This window comes from Macaca nemestrina, chromosome 12 (assembly GCF_043159975.1).
Source record: "Macaca nemestrina isolate mMacNem1 chromosome 12, mMacNem.hap1, whole genome shotgun sequence".
Lineage (NCBI taxonomy): Eukaryota > Metazoa > Chordata > Mammalia > Primates > Cercopithecidae > Macaca > Macaca nemestrina.
Window position 1 is genome coordinate 101,885,129 of NC_092136.1, and position 12,544 is coordinate 101,897,672.

The following is a 12,544-nucleotide window of genomic DNA, read 5'->3' on the forward strand; positions in this document are numbered from 1 at the left end:
AACATCTCTCCTCCGATCATGCTTTCTCCAACCTTCCATCCCTTCAGTCTTTTCTTTCTTTGGGCAAGTTCTCAAAATGGTAGCTTGCAACAGCAGCTTCTAGTTCCTCTCATCTATTCATTATTAACCCCATTCAGTTTGGCTTTTGCCCTTGCTGCTCCCCAAAATTGCCCTCTTAAAGATGTACTCTGAAATGAACACAATCATTTTCTGTATGGATTTAATTCTGGCCTCTTGACATTATATGTTCTTGGACACAACTGCTATTACACTGACCCTGATTTATCTCTAAATCAGAAAATAGGGAAGTATTGTAAATGGCTCACTGAGAGTGTTTTTCTATTATTTTCATTAATAAAATGGTTGTAGGCCTCAGTTTTTAAAATTTATGTGGTATAAATTTTGACACAAATGCCAAAGAAAATATTCATAAATAGAATCCAGCAATACTTTGAATGAATACAACCAAATAGACTCTATTCCAGAATTCAAATGACATTTCCTATAAATACAACACTAAAAAATATCCTTAAAAGCTAAATATATAGTTAAAATTAGGCAAGTTATAAATGAACATTTTAATAGATGACCAATAGACTTTGATAAAATCCAACAACGTGTGTGTGTGTGTGTGTGTGTGTGTGTGTGTGTGCTGGTTTATATATATTTTTGCTAGTTTGTGTATATATATGTTTAGATAATATATATTTAAATTAGAACAGAGGAATTATTTTTGAACATAAGATTATAACACTAAATCAAGAATATTATATTTACTAGTTGGAAAAACACTAATGCACCTTTTATATAAGTTTAATTAGAATATTCTTTGTGTCTGTGTTTTCCATTGGATACCTGGTACAGGGTAGGTGCTCAAATTTACATGACTAAATGAAAAAAAGGAAAGAAAACAAATGAAAGGACCATAGTCTTAAAATAAGCAAGTATGTGGTAACATTTACATTTCGATTTCAAATATGAACATGATACTGAGAGGCCATCTGGCTTTCTGTTGAAGACATTTTCTTACTGGAGTCAGAATTTTCTGACTCTAAAGGTTATAAAACAACAAAACCTTATAAAGTTTATTTAATTAAAATTAGCTAAAGTTCTATCATTTCAATCTCTTTTGAGAGTTCAAATAGAAATAAAGATTTTTTTTAAAAGGAAAGTCTCTCATGTCCCCTTATACCTGCCTTTTTTTCCTCAGAAATATCTCTAGACTTCAACCCTCCCATTTTATCCTAGCACCCATCTTGCCTCTCCTTTCCTCTCCAGTTTATACCCTATTCTTAACTATTTGAACTTTCTCTCACCAACATCTTTGGCTATTTGTACCGCAATCATTCTGCCTCAGTCACTCAGTAACTACTAAAGTCTGCTCTTTACTCCTTCATGCGAATAATAAAAATGCTGTCAAAGAAAAAATCACAAAACAATACAGATTGTACCACTAAAGATTGATGGTTTCCAGCTTCACCTAAACAGGAACAAGTTTCTTTCTTTTTCCTATTAATGCCCCTGCCAGGTCTCTGTCACCTTCCACCACACTCAATGTACTCTCTTACCACTTGATAAGACATGGATGCCCTGACAGGTCTCTTCCAACAAACAGCACAAACTCACACACTCCCACCCACCTGTCTTTTTTTTCCTCCAGGCTCACTGATGGGATCTTACTTTTACTGTAGAAAGTGAAGTGAACCCATTCAGCTGGGCTGGGTGGCTCACATCTGTAATTCTAGCACTTTGGGAGGCCGAGGTAGGCAGATTGCTTGAGTCCAGGAGTTCGAAACCAGCGTATCTCTACAAAAAAAATACAAAAATTGGCCGGGCGCGGTGGCTCACGCCTGTAATCCCAGCACTTTGGGAGGCCGAGACGGGCGGATCACAAGGTCAGGACATCGAGACCATCCTGGCTAACACGGCGAAACCCCGTCTCTACTAAAAACACAAAAAATTAGCCGGGCGAGGTGGCGGCGCCTGTGGTCCCAGCTACTCAGGAGGCTGAGGCAGGAGAATGGCGGGAACCCGGGAGGCGGAGCTTGCAGTGAGCTGAGATCGCGCCACTGCACTCCAGCCTGGGCGACAGAGCGAGACTCCGTCTCAAAAAAAAAAAAAAAATACAAAAATTAGCTGGCTGTTGTGGTGCATGTTTGAAGTACTACTTAAGAGGCTGGGACAGGAGGATTGCTTGAGACTGGGAGGTGAAGGTTGCAGTGAGCTGAGATTATGGTACTGCACTCCAGCCTAGGCAACAGAGCGAGACCCTGTCTATAAATAAATAAATAAATAAATAAATAAATAAATAAACTATTTTGCTGATACATACATAATAAAACATAGTTTTGTACCTTGTCTTTCTAAAAGGTACTGCCCCACGCTCATGAGATTTTGAAACTTATGTACATAGTACATTTCTAATGGCATATACATTTGTACAACCCTCTTAGGAGCCAAGTTTTCTATAGTGCACTAAAAGATATAAAAATGCATATGCCTTTTTGTCCTCATATCTACCCCAGAGAATTTTCTCCAAGGGAATAATTCAGCTGGTTTTTATTAAGTCATTACTGTATTCTAAGAACCATGCCAGGCATGAGAGTTACAGAAATGTAGCAAAGACACTTACGATGTACTCATGAAGGTGTCATCAAGTCATCTGGTGGAGGTTAGAAAAGGCTTCAAGGGAGGGAACTGCTTGAGATGACCCTGAAAGGATGAGTAGAGTTAGCCAAGTGTGTGCCAAGAGATAATGGTATGATACATCATGGGTTGTTCTGTTTATAATTATCTTAGTGTGTCTGGCATAAGATTCATACAGGGAAATGTTAAGAAATGAAGTTGAAAAAACAAACTATATTATAGAATGGTTTATATGTAGGTCCAAGAACTTTGGAATTTTTCTTGAAGGTAATAGGGAGTTTTTAGAGAATAACAAAGAGAAACACAATCAGATTTGCATTTAGCTGACTTCGTGTAGGTTCAAATAGAGGATGACCAGTTTTGGAGTAAGATGAGTTAGAGGAGCACTGCAGTAGTTCAAGCAAGGGATTTAGAGCACCTGAGTTAAGGGAGAGGAAGAAGGTACAGTAGAAGAGAAATAGAATCAACATAGTTTTAATAGATTTGGGAAAAAATGGGTTATGTAATACATGGTTACTTGTGATGGCAACATTTTAAACAACCTAACTGGAGAAAAGACTAAGTTGGGAGAGGAGAAGTGAGGATAGAGTGGGGTAGAATAAGCTGTGCTTTAAAATTACATGTTACAATCCATAGTATTCTTGGTTTTGTTTTTTAATGTTAGGTATCTAAAAATTCCCTTCTTTTGGACAGGTATTTAGCAGTGTTTTTTATGGAACTACCTACCTTTACCATACAGCCTGTATAAAAAACAAAATTTAACCAGCCATCTAATTTTTTTAAACTTGAGTACCTTATTTGAAAAGATACAAAAGCAGCAGGATTCTTTATATTAATAATTAATAATTCAGCAGGAAACAAACTATACTATTATACTTATATATAAAGAAAGAAAGACAATCATTTGGTTAAATTGAAGACTATGTAGTTGTCAGAACATTACAAACATTACATTTGTGATTTTCTTTATGCTGTTGTGATGAGACTTCAGACATATCAAACAGAGAACAGAACTGTCTCCTCCTTGCTTCTCACTGAAGCCGAAGCATCTTCCCTCCCTTCAACCTCATGTTGGCCCTGTGCACCCTGAAAGAAAGTTGCACTTTTCTTTACTGCCAAGTTGTCACTTTTAATACCTAGCCATCTTGTTGAAGTCTGGCTCTTAATAAAGAATTCTATCAGAGAAAAACAGTTTTTCTGTGCTAGCAAAGAACCAAATTTTCTTCCGTTTTGGTTTGATTTTTATAAATCCTTTAAAAGAAATCTTTAAGTAAAAATATGTTTGTGAGTGTGTTTGGGTCTTTGTCTTGAAGTAGTGTAAAATTTTATTTAAAACGAAGGTAAAATGAATTATGGCCTATGGTATAAAGATGGTTAAATAGCAACATGAAACAAATAAGCCCCCATCAGCAAAGGTCTAAACAACAAAATGTTCAAATAAATCTGTTATTCTGAAATATGTAATAATAGAGTTTCTTTATAATATTGATGCTGAAGCACTATAGGATCCTGAAATTAACACATGTTGAATTAGCAAATTATGTACCATGTAGTTTATTATTGGGTGTATTTCTTGTCTTGTTTTACCATCAATAATCAATTTATGAAATTTTTACAATCTTGATTAAATGCAGCTTTTAAAGGGAATTTTGCACCTCCATCTTAGAGTAAAAAGTTTTTAAACAAGCTGTTTGTTCTAAAAAAGATAAGTAGATATGCCCTACCATCTATAACTTCAGTGTAATCTCATATATTTCTACATCTAATGATGAGGTACTAAATGTGATTACATGGTAATTGAATGAACTTTTTTTTTTTTTTGAGACAGTCTCGCTATGTTGCCCAGGCTGGAGTATAGTGGCGCGTTCTCAGCTTACTGCAGCCTCAACCGCCTCCAAGCTCAAGCGATCTTCCCACATCAGCCTCCCAAGTAGCTGGGGCTACAGGAATGCACCGCCACACCTGGCTGATTTTTGCATTTTTTGTAGAGACGGGGTTTCACCATATTGCCCAGGCTGGTCTCAAACTCCTGGGCTCAAGCAGTCTGCCCACCTTGAACTCCAAAATTGTTGGGATTACAGGTGTGAGCCACTGCGCCCGGCCAAATGAACTTCTTCTAATTCAGAATCGTTAAAAACAGAAGACTCATGAAAAACAGAAAATTACTCTGACAAATTTGATAAAGATATTTAATAATGTCAATTAAAACACCACTAAATACATTGGAGAAATTACTCATATTGCTACAACTTATTTAAGGAGAGTTTAATTTTATAAAATAAATTTCAAATGAATAGATGATTAGGATAACCAAAATATTCCCCTTTTTCTCTGACGAGCTTCTGGATATACAGATGACTATGCATGGTTTTCCTAGTGGTTTTTTATAACCACTAAGTGAGTCAGAAACTGTATTCCTAACCGTTCTAGTTATATGGCTATTTGATTGTTTAATATTTGAAAGTGTACTTTCCTACTATAGATTAAGGATCTGTTGGAACATTTACTTCATCTACTTTCTATTAGTGAAATACAACCTTCTTATTTCATTTTCTTATATTTATGGCTATGAGGGCAACTAGTTGGTAAGTACTCAAATATTTGTGTAATGAGGACATGCTCAGTGGCTCACACCTGTAATCCCAGCACTATGGGAGGCTGAAGCGGGCGGATCACCTGAGGTTAGGAGTTCGAGACCAGGCTGACCAACATGGTGAAACCCCGTCTCTACTGAAAACACAAAAATTAACTAGGGGTGGTGGCACGTGTCTGTAGTCCCAGCCACTTGGGAGGCTGAGGCAGAAGAATCACTTGAACCCAGGAGGCAGAGGTTGCAGTGAGCTAAGATCATGCCACTGCACTCCAGCCCGGGCGACAGAGTGAGACTCCATCTCAAAAAAAAAAAAAAGAAAAAAAAAAAAACCCTGTGTAATGAATGAAGAGATATATATATATAGTCTTCTTATCTGAGCTCATGACTTTTTTTTTTTTTTTTTTTTCCTGAGATGGAGTTTCGCTCTTGTTGCCCAGGCTAGAGTGCAGTGGCACAATCTTGGCTTTCTGCAACTTCTGCCTCAGAGGTTCAAGAGATTCTCCTGCCTCAGCCTCCTGAGTTGTTGGGATTACAGGTGCCCGCCACCACGCACGGCTAATTTTTGTATTTTTAGTAGAGATGGGGTTTCACCATGTTGGCCAGGCTGGTCTCAAACTTCTGACTTCAGGTGATCCACCCGCCTCGGCCTCCCAAAGTGTTGGGATTGCAGTCGGGAGCCACGGCGCCCAGCCTGACCTCATGATTTCTAAAAGTAGATTTTTTTCTTCAGGAAAAGTGAGCTATATCTTAAATTCTAATACCAAGTCAGAATTTTTTTTTTTTTTTTTTTTGTGAGACGGAGTCTTGCTCTTGTTGCCCAGGCTGGAGTGCAATGGCACAATCTCAGCTCATTGCAACCTCCGCCTCCTGGGTTCAAGCGATTCTCCTGCCTCAGCCTCCCAAGTAGCTGGGATTACAGACATGCACCACCAAGCCCTGCTAATTTTTGTATTTTTAGTAGAGACAGTGTTTCGCCACGTTGGCCAGGCTGGTCTTGAACTCCTGACCTTGTGATCCGCCTGTCTCAGCCTCCTAAAGTGATAGATTACAGGTGTGAGCCACCGCGCCCAGCCCAAAAATTTTTTTACATAAAATGTTTGCCAGTCATATACTAATGTGGGCACATACTAATTATTCCACAAAAACTATCATTACATCATTTGCATGAGGCTGTAGTTATATTTATCCTATAGCACTTGACACTCTTCCACTAAAGATGTAGACCATTGTTCTTAACTTAATGCTATCATTAGAGATATGAAAATCCATCTGGAGAAAAATTTAGAAGAAGAGCGCCAGATATTACTGCAGCAACAAAAAATATGTCGAAATCGAGCACGTAAATATTTTGTGGAGTCAAATCGGAGAAAAAAGTAAGTAATTGCACTTTATTCCGAAGTATAGAAATTCAAAGTCAGTATAAAGTAATAGTTTCTCTACTTTTAAATAGTAAATAGTTGAAATTATTTACTGAAATTTAGAATTTTATTTTGTATGTATCTGTTTCCATTTTTCTCCTACTTTTGGGCTCCTGGCATCTATAAACAGCATGTGACAGGTGTTTGATAAAGATGAATAATCATATGTTGAAAGAGTAATGGACTTTGGGGTCAGAGATGTAGGACATACTAGCTCTATAATTAAAGGAAGTCTGTTTAATGTCTTTAAGCCTCAGTTTTCTCATTTATGATTGGAATTAATAACATGTTTCAATGGATTTTGGTGTACAGCAGAAAGGGTAGAAATAAAGTGGAGTATTTGAGAATACATGTAAAAATATCAGTGTCTGACATAAAAGACTTCTTATTTTTTATTATTAATGTTTGTCAATTGTTTATTTTACAATAATCAACTTTGTGTAATAGCAAGCCTTATATGGAATTTTATTAATAAATTTTCTATTTGTATTCTCTCATCAAATGTAAGAATTCTGATGTAGAAAATGACAGAAAAGAAATTTTGGTTTAAAATTCTAAGAGGCAGGACATTTTCCAATACAATATTATTGTGTTTTATTTTCTGTTACCCTAAAGTGCAATGTAAAGATACATAAACATTTCTTTTAAAACACTAATCATTTATCTCTATATTTCACCTTTTATAAGGGGGCCAAATTATTTGTGCATATCCCAATTTCAGGAACTGTTTATGATTATGGTCTTCTTAACCATGCCATGATCTATCAATTTATACTTTACGTCATTTAAGTTTATGCTGTCCACTTACATTGTGTTCACAGAGGATTTTTTTGTTTTATTGTGGTTTTGGGTGTGTGTGTGTGGTTTTTTTGTGTGTTTTGTTGTTTTTGAGATGGAGTCTCACTCTGTCTTTCAGGCTGGAATGCAGTGGCACAATCTCAGCTCACTGCAACCTCTGCCTCCCAAGTTCAAACGATTCTCCTGTCTCAGCCCCCCAAATAGCTGGGATTACAGGCACGCACCCCCATGCCCAGCTAATTTTTTTGCATTTTTAGTAGAGACAAGGTTTTGCCATGTTGGCCAGGCTGGTCTCAAACTCCTGACCTCAAGTGATCCTTCCACCTCGGCCTCCCAAAGTGCTGGGATTACAGGCATGAGCCACCATGCCCGGCCATCCATACTATATTAAAGAAAATTAGAATATTTGGAAGTTATCTTTGACTATTTAAAATGTTGTGATATAAGACAGTCATTTATTCACTCAACTAACATTTACTAGGAAGCCCCAAGGTTTCATATTCTGAAGGATAAAAAGATACAAAGCATAATTTCTGCCCTCAGATTACTGATAGTGAAATAATAAAAGATGGCAATGCTATGCAGTAGGTACTACAATAGCATCACTTCCGAGATTCTATGGAAGCACATGCCATAGACTTAAAGGACAAGAAAGAATTCCTGGAAGAACAAAGTCTTTTGTATTACTTAGCCAAGAGTTAACCAGGGAAGATGAAGAGGAAGGGAGATGTTTTATTTAGAGAGAACAATATGCGGAAAAGTCTAATGTTATGAAATACAGGACAAAAGTTGTATGTAGCTGATGCATGGGAATGTGTGTAAGAGTATCAGGAGATGAAGTTACAGTGTTGATAGTACACATTTTATGAAATAACTTTTATGACAATCTAAAGAAATTAAAGATGCTGTTGAAGGAACAAAATCAGAGGAGTGTCATGATCAGATTTATATTTTAGCTCATTATAGCAAAGGGGTAGAGGATGAATTGAAAACAGGCTGGAGGCAAAGAGTACGGTAGAAAGCTGTTATAATGTTCTAGGCAAGAGGATGGTTATGGAGGTGGAGTTGGATTGAGTAGATAGGGTCAATAGGAGTCAAGGATTAATTATAGGTGAAGCATGATCAGCATTGCCAGAAATGGAATTCTTGTAGATTATGAAAACTTTAACATTTTAACATAAATTTTTCTAAAATACAATGCATATTTCTGTAATCTTTCATATAGTTTATGATAAAAGTGGTTTGATCTTTTCTTCTTGCCCTAGGATCATTATTATGAGCATTAAATATTCTCCATTATGTTATTGTACTGCCTTTGAGCTATTAAGCTTTATTTAGTCTATAATAAGTAGCCTGTAACAGTTAAGCTTAGTGAGTTCTTGCATTGAGGATTATCTATCTTCTTGTAATTTCTCTTTTTAAAATTAAACTCTTGGCTGAGCGCAGTGGCTCACACCTTTAATCTCAGCACTTTGGGAGGCCAAGGCAGGTGGATTACTTGAGGTCAGGAGTTCAAGACCAGCCTGGCCAACCTGGTGAAATCCCGTCTCTACTAAAAATACAAAAATTAGCTGGGCATGGTGGTACACTCCTGTAATCCCAGCTACTCAGGAGGCTGAAGCAAGAGAATCTCCTGAACCCGGGAGGCAGAGGTTGTGGTGAGCCAAGATCACTCCACAGCACTCCAGCCTGGGTGATGGAGCAAGGCTCCATTTAAAAATAGTAATAATAAATTAAATTAAACCAAATTATACTCTTTATTTTGAGGTAATTGTAGATTCACAGGCAATTGTAAAAAATAAAACAGAGAGATTCCATATACCTTTTACCCAGTTTCCCCCAGTGATAATATCTTGCAAAACTATAGTACAATATCACAACTAGGATGATAAGATGTTTACAGTCAAGATACAGAACACTTCCATCACCATAAAGATCCCTCAAGTGTTGTCCCTTTATAGCCACACCTACTTCTCTCCCAGTCCCACCCCCTAGAAATCACTAATATGATGTTCTCCATTTCTACAGTTTTTTTCATTTCCAGAGTGTTGTATAAATGGGATCATACCATATATAACCTTTGGGAGTTGGCTCTTCTCACTCAGTACAATTCTTTGGGATTCATTCAAGTTGTAGTGTGTATCACTAGCTTTTTTATTTTTATTGCTGAATATTTATTATTATTTCATGATATGGATGCACCAGAGTTTGACCATTCACCCATTGAAGGACATGATATCTCAGTCTATTATAAATAAAGTTGATAAAAAAAATTCATGTATAGGTTTTTGTATAAACATAAGCTTTTATTTCTCTGGGATAAGTGACCATGAGTACTCTGGGTAGGTCATATGGTAGTTGCACGTTTAGTGTATTTTTTTTCAGAGTATAAGCATGATCCAGCTTTTCCTCATCCTCACTAGCATTTGGTATTGTCACTTTTTTATTTTAATCATTCTGATAGGTATGTAGTAATATCTCATTGTGGTTTTAATTTGTACTTCCCTAATTGCTAATGATGCAGATTATCTTTTCATATTTTATTTACCATCTCTTCTCTTTTAGTGAAATTTTCTTTACATTGGTATTCATTTTTAATTGGACTGTTCACTCTTTTATTATTGAGTTTTGAGGGCTCTACATATATTCTAGATACTAGTCGTTTGTCAGATATGTTGTTTGTAAACATTTTCTCCTACCTTGGAGATTGTTTGTCCATCTTCTTCATAGAGTCTCTTCCAGAGCAGAAGTTCTGAATTTTGATGAAATTCAGTTTATTGGTTTTTCTTTTTATGGACTGTGCTTTTGGTGTGAAGTCTAGGAACTCTTCGCCTAGTCCTAGGTTCTGAAGATTTTCTGCTGTGTTTTATCCTCAAAGTGTTATAGTTTTATGTTTTACAGTTAAGTCTGTGATCCAGTTTTAGTTAATCTTTGTAAAAGTATCAGATGTGTATCAGAGTTTGGAGGTTTTGTTTGATAGTTTTTTGGGGGATGTGTTTTGTCTCCAGATGTCCAATTGGCCCAGTGTTATTTGTTGAAAAGGCTACCTTTCCTCAATGAATTGTTTTTGCACCCTGTCAAAAATCAGTTGAGCGTATTTGTATGCATCTATTTTGGGGTTCTTTATTCTATTCTACTAATTTTTGTGTCTGTTCCTCTACCAACACTCCACAATTTTGATTACTGTAGCTATATAATAAGTCTTCAAATCATGTAGGCTGATTCTTCCCACTTTGTTCTTCTACAAAATTGTTTTAGGTATTCTAATCTGCCTTTGAATATAAAATTTAGAATAACCTAAACCTGCAAAAATTATTGCTGGGAGTTTCATAGGAATTGCATTATATTTGTATATCAGTGTGGGATGGGGAAAATTGACATCTTCTGTTGGTCTAAAATTACCTTTTTTGTGTGTGTCTCTGCCAGGCTTTGGTATCAGGATGATTCTGGCCTCATAAAATGAGGATCTCCTAATAAATCTACTGAGTTTTTTATTTCAGTCATTGCATTTTTTAATTCTAAATTTTTTCATTTGACTCTTCTTTATATTGATTCTTTATGTCTTCTATTTATTTTCTGAGACTATTCTTTCATCTACAGACATGCTCATTGAAGCATTTTTGTCATGGCTGCTTTAAAATTTTGGCAAATAATTCTAACATTCCTGTCATCTTGATGGTGGCATATGTTGATTGTCTTTTTTCACTCAGTTTGAGACCTTCCTGGTTCTTGGAATGACAAGTGATTTTCTATTGAAACCTGAACATTTTCATATTCTATTCTAAGATTCTGTGGCTTATTTAAACCTTCAACTTTAGCTGGCTCTCTCTGACACTGCTCTAGCGGGGGAAGAAGGGATGCAGCCTCACCATGGAAAGATGGAGGTAGAAGCCAAGGTTCATCACTCAGCCTCTGTGGACAGCAGACGAGTAGGAGGGTTCCTTGTTACTGCTGAGCAGTAGCAGGAGTTCCAGCTTCTCACACGGTCTCCATTGATACCACAGTGGAGGTGGCCTTATTACTGCTGGATGGTGGTGAAAGTCATGTCTCACTGCAGGCTTCCTCATGTCTCTCTGCAGGCCTCCTCAGATATCACCAACTATGGAGACTCAGGGCATCTCATCCTGCTGGGTAGGTGAAAATCCAGACTCGCCACATAGTCTCTACTAATACCAGGGTGAGGAGAAGACCACATTACCACCAGGCGGAGATGAAAGCCAGGCGTTCTACTCAGCTTCTCTGACAACATCCCTACAGCAGGGTTGAGGGCACATTGTTACAATGGAGGCAAGGGTAGAAATCTAAGCTCTCCATTCAGTCTTTTCTGGCTGGATGGGAGTGGAACCACAATTTTCTGTGGTGTTCGGATGGAGTAGCAGGATTATTACCTAAGTTTTCTGCCTAGCTATGCTGATCTTTTCCTTATCCTGAGGCTAGAAAGAGCAAGCTTTAGTTCGGGGGTGTGTGTATATGTGTGTGTGTGTGTGTGTGTGTGTGTGTGTGTGTGTGTGTGTGTGTGTGTAAGCTTTTTGATGCTTCCATGCTTCCAGCTTTTTTCTGCTCCAAGTCTGGAATATATGAAGCAAAAAGAAAACCCAGAGAACTTAATCACCATGTCCTTCCTCAGGTGCCAAGGTCCCTAGCCTGCTGACCTCCTCTTCTTCACTTCTCAGACTCTTCTTATGGGTGTGTGTGTGTGTGTGTGTGTGTGTGTGTGTGTGTGTGTAGTTGTCCCTCGGTATCTGCTGGGGATTGGTTCCAAGACCCCCAGGGATACCAAAATCCACAGATGCTCAAGGCTCTTATATAAAATTGTGGAGTATTTGCATACAGTCTATGCACATCCTCTCATATGCTCTAAATCTTTTCTAGATTACTTAGAATAACTAATACTGTGTAAATGTTATGTAAATAGTTGTTACACTATATTTTTATTTGTATTATTTTTATTGCTGTGTTGTTATTTTTATTGTTTTTTCCCAAATATTTTCAATCCAGGGTTGGTTGAATCTATAGATATGGAACCCACAGATATGGAGGGCAAACTGTATATATCATGCACAGGAGTTTTAGTTGTACTTAGTGGGAG

The 12,544-nt window shown here is 37.2% G+C and overlaps 1 protein-coding gene across 4 annotated transcripts in view; it reads left to right on the top strand.

Annotated features, from left to right (window-relative positions):
• LOC105493724 (centrosomal protein 126) overlaps positions 1 to 12,544 on the top strand; it is a 77,088-nt gene that overhangs the window by 1,414 nt on the left and 63,130 nt on the right. For all 4 annotated transcript variants that reach the window (XM_071075505.1, XM_071075508.1, XM_071075506.1 and 1 more), the window contains exon 2: positions 6,493 to 6,612. In XM_071075505.1, the coding sequence (XP_070931606.1) occupies positions 6,493 to 6,612 (120 nt within the window). The remainder of the gene's footprint in view (positions 1 to 6,492; positions 6,613 to 12,544) is intronic.